The 3,627-nt window shown below is 36.9% G+C and overlaps 2 protein-coding genes across 2 annotated transcripts; both read left to right on the forward strand.

Moving 5' to 3' along the window:
• Positions 1–215: 215 nt before the first annotated feature.
• Positions 216–1,609, forward strand: LOC118482709. The gene is made up of 3 exons (XM_035978335.1): positions 216–223; positions 692–959; positions 1,088–1,609. The coding sequence occupies exons 1-3, from the start codon at positions 216–218 to the stop codon at positions 1,607–1,609; spliced, it is 798 nt and encodes a 265-aa protein (XP_035834228.1).
• A 661-nt stretch (positions 1,610–2,270) lies between these two features.
• Positions 2,271–3,124, forward strand: LOC110882551. Its single transcript, XM_022130542.1, has 2 exons — positions 2,271–2,598; positions 2,655–3,124. Exons 1-2 carry the CDS (start codon positions 2,271–2,273, stop codon positions 3,122–3,124), a joined length of 798 nt encoding a protein of 265 aa, XP_021986234.1.
• The last annotated feature ends 503 nt before the right edge of the window (positions 3,125–3,627 follow it).

The raw sequence follows: 3,627 nt of genomic DNA on the forward strand, positions 1-3,627 counted from the left end.
GCTTTTAGCTCATTTGAGGTTGTTCTCAAAATAGCTCGAGCCGAGTCGAGTCGAGCCGGGCTCGAGCTTTGAGTTTGACTTGCGAGCCGAGCTCGAGCTCAAATAAGTAGGCTCGAATTGAGCCGATCCCGAGCTCGAGCTCAAATAAGTAGGCTCGGCCTGGCTCGGTTACACCCCTATGTACCACTATGTTCATCATGAAACTGTAGGAAAGAATGGCCAGGTTTTTACAAGATACGTCACATGTTTTGATAAAAAGTCAAAGGATGATCTTTGTTGCTATTAATAATCCTTGTTACCATTTTGAGAGGGAACATGGCATATGCCCTTTAACCTTCAAGCAGCCAAAATTGGATGTTTATAACATAACAAAGGAGCAACTATCTGTGTTGTCATTTGTGATACACTTTGCATGGTGTGGAGTTGTGCATATATTCACTGCTTAAAAAATATGTTGCTATCTATTTTCATGAAGATTACTTTAGGGGTTTTACTGTACATGTACAGTGCTTCTTATTTATCCACTCAGATGGATTGGCTGGGTTACACATATGCTTGCATGTCTTTATTATGTGATCTTGTAACCACTTAGTTCTACCCATTTAATATCCATATTTGCATAAAGAGATTTAAAGATTGGTGCTTCGATTTGATTGAATCTTGCTTTTATTTTGTTTTGAAATGTTCAAAGAAATGGCACAAAAAAGGGTAGGATTAGTTGGAAGCAAGAGAGTGTTGACAAAACATTTCTTGAAGCATGTATTGTAGAAGTAACACTCCATGGCCGTGAAGGAAGCAGCCTTAAACAAAGCTCATGGAAGAATGTGGCGGAAAAGTTGAAAACCGAACACAATTTCATAGCGGATCAAAAACAAATGAAGAACCACTATGATTATCTAAAATCAAAATTTGCTGCTTGGTCAAAGCTTAAGAACAAAACTGGCAACGTTTATAATCCTGTAACAAACACCTTTAACTTGTCAAAAGAAGAATGGTAACTAGAGATAAAGGTATTTAGTTTCTCTAAATTATAGTTATTATTATATTTCAATTATCTTATACTATTTTATATTATTTTTCTACATAGTCAAACAAATACGTAGAAGCTTTGAGAAGCGCGCCACTTTCTTTCCCCGAGCTTTGTGTTCAACTGTTTGAGGGATCTACTTCGAACGGCTTTGACAGTTGGGGGCCATCTTCTACACTTCCTCATCCTTCTGTGGAAATGTTTGACCACAATTTAAATGGTATTGAGGATATTGAGTGCGGTCAAATGGAACCCCCAACTCAAGGTTTTACTGAGGAGGCATCCGGTCGCTCTAAAAAAAGGGAGAAACGAAAAGATAAGGCAACAATAGATGAAGTTGGGGATTGCATTACTAAGGTGGCAAAGATTTTGATAGAGAAACACAATCTTTCTAATGATATTGATACATGCATGGAGAAGTTGGAGACAATGGGATGGGGAGAGTTAGATGTGAAATATCAAACAACACTTTTGCTTTTTGGTGAAAGTGCGGATATTAGGAAAGTGTCGTTACGACTTCAGCCGCAAAGTTGTGAGCTACAGGTCAAGAATGCTGGAGCAAAGTATGGATTGATCGGATAGGGTTTTGTGGGTGTCACGTTATGGATGTTTTATGCATAGGGTTTTGTTGCACAAATTGTTATGGATGTTTTTTTAGATGATTCTGTGGATAATTGTTATGGATGTTTTTTTAGATGATTATGTGGATATTATGTCAAGGATGTTTTTTGTTTAGATTGAATTTTGTGGATCTTATGTATCGATGGTTTTTAATATTTTGCTATGGATATTTTTTGATGTTATGATATGGATCTTTTGTTGATCTTGAATTTTGTTTAATGTTTATGACAGGTAGCCTATGAATCCTGACGATCAGATTATAGTTTTCATTCTCCTTTGTTGATATTCGAAACGGTTAGACTCAAAAAGAAAAAGAAATGAAAAGATAAGAGACCTGAATTCGGCATTGACCGGTCATGCATACACACAATAATTGTTGCATGGATCTTCTACACAGTGTCATGAGTTGATGCGTCTTTCACGTGATGCATTTGTACTATTGTGCAATCATTTTAAAGAAAAAAATTGGTTGAAAAGTAGTAGGTCAATAAGTTTTGAAGAAAAGTTGGCTATGTTTTTAACAGTCATAGGCCATAATGAACGTTTTCGAATGGTTAAACGAAGGTTTCAGCACTCAACAGAAACAATTCATAGATGTTTTCATGAGGTCCTAAATGCAATGATGAGTTTTGCAAGAGAAGTTATAAATCCAACATCTTCTAATGCAATCGCAAATACCTCAGAACGACATAGAAAGCTAAAACAAATATTCCCTGGAGCAATAGGTGCGCTAGATGGAACTCTTGTACATGCAGTCGTGCCTGTTGATCAACAGACTCGTTATAGGGGAAGAGGAAAGGGTGAATGCTTTCATAATGTCTTAGCAATTTGTGATTTTGATATGATATTCACGTTTGTATGGGCCGGATGGGAGGGGATTGCACATGATTCACGAGTTTTAAAAGAAGTAGCATTTAACCCGACTTCCGGGTTTTCCTTCCCCCCACCAGGTTTTTAATCATTTTAACTTTAATTATTTATAAATTACCTATTGTTTATGTAACAGTTTTGATACTGGTGTTTACATACAAATATTATCTTTGTGACGCTGCATACACCAACACTCGTGGATTTATGACTCCCTACAGTAATACGAGATATTGGTTAGCCGATTTTCGACAACAACGTGCGTTAACTAAGGAAGAAAAATTCAACCATGCCCATGCACAACTCAGAAATGTTATTGAGCGCTCATATGGTGTTTTGAAGGCGAGATTCCCAATCCTAAAGCAAATGGCTCCCTTTTCTTTTCCAATCCAAAGGGACATAGTGATCGCCTGTTTCGCCGTCCATAATTTTATAAGGAAATGCAATATTCGTGATCAATTATTTGTGGAGAATGGCGAGAACACTGTGTTTTCTGGAATACAAGGTGGAGAAAATATTGGGCAGTTCGTTCACGACATAGAATGGGGTTTACAAGACATCGAGTATATGACTACTTTGCGTAACCAGATAGCTAGTCAACTAATTTGAAATGTTTAAAATTAAAATTCTACGCAAATTATTAATTTCTAGTTGAATTTTAGTATGTTTTAAAGAATTTTGAAGGATTTATATGTAATTTGGATTTTCTATAATGTTATTTGTTTTCATTTTATTATTATTAATCTTCCAGAACCGTCATTCAGAGCACTGTCCAAACAGATACATTTCATTCAGAGGGGTAAAGTAGTCATTGTGCATAGTCATTCAGAGGTCCAACCAAACAGCACTTTTTGGTTCAGCACTTCCTGGTTCAGAGTCTCTTACCCATTCAGACCTCTTACTGGTTCAGCACTTACCCATTCAGAGGTTGCCAAACGGCCCCTAAGAGTTGTGAACCATTAAAAGCCTGTATAATGTTTAACCGTTCAGAAGCAAATGTCTGACCAATTTAGATTAGAGGTCTTAACCATTCAGACTCTGTATAATGCTTAACCATTCAGAGGCAAATGTCTGAACCATTCAGAGGCAAATGTCTGAACCATTCAGACATC

The sequence above is a fragment of the Helianthus annuus genome, chromosome 10, assembly GCF_002127325.2.
Source record: "Helianthus annuus cultivar XRQ/B chromosome 10, HanXRQr2.0-SUNRISE, whole genome shotgun sequence".
Classification (NCBI taxonomy): Eukaryota; Viridiplantae; Streptophyta; class Magnoliopsida; order Asterales; family Asteraceae; genus Helianthus; species Helianthus annuus.

Coding starts and splice junctions, on each gene's coding strand:
- LOC118482709 (XM_035978335.1), top strand. Junction 960..1,087: donor CTGGCAACGTTTATAATCCT/GTAACAAACACC, acceptor TTTTCTACATAG/TCAAACAAATACGTAGAAGC.
- LOC110882551 (XM_022130542.1), top strand. CDS start 2,271: ATGAGTTTTGCAAGAGAAGTTATAAATCCAACATCTTCTAATGCAATC. Junction 2,599..2,654: donor GTTTTCCTTCCCCCCACCAG/GTTTTTAATCAT, acceptor TTTATGTAACAG/TTTTGATACTGGTGTTTACA.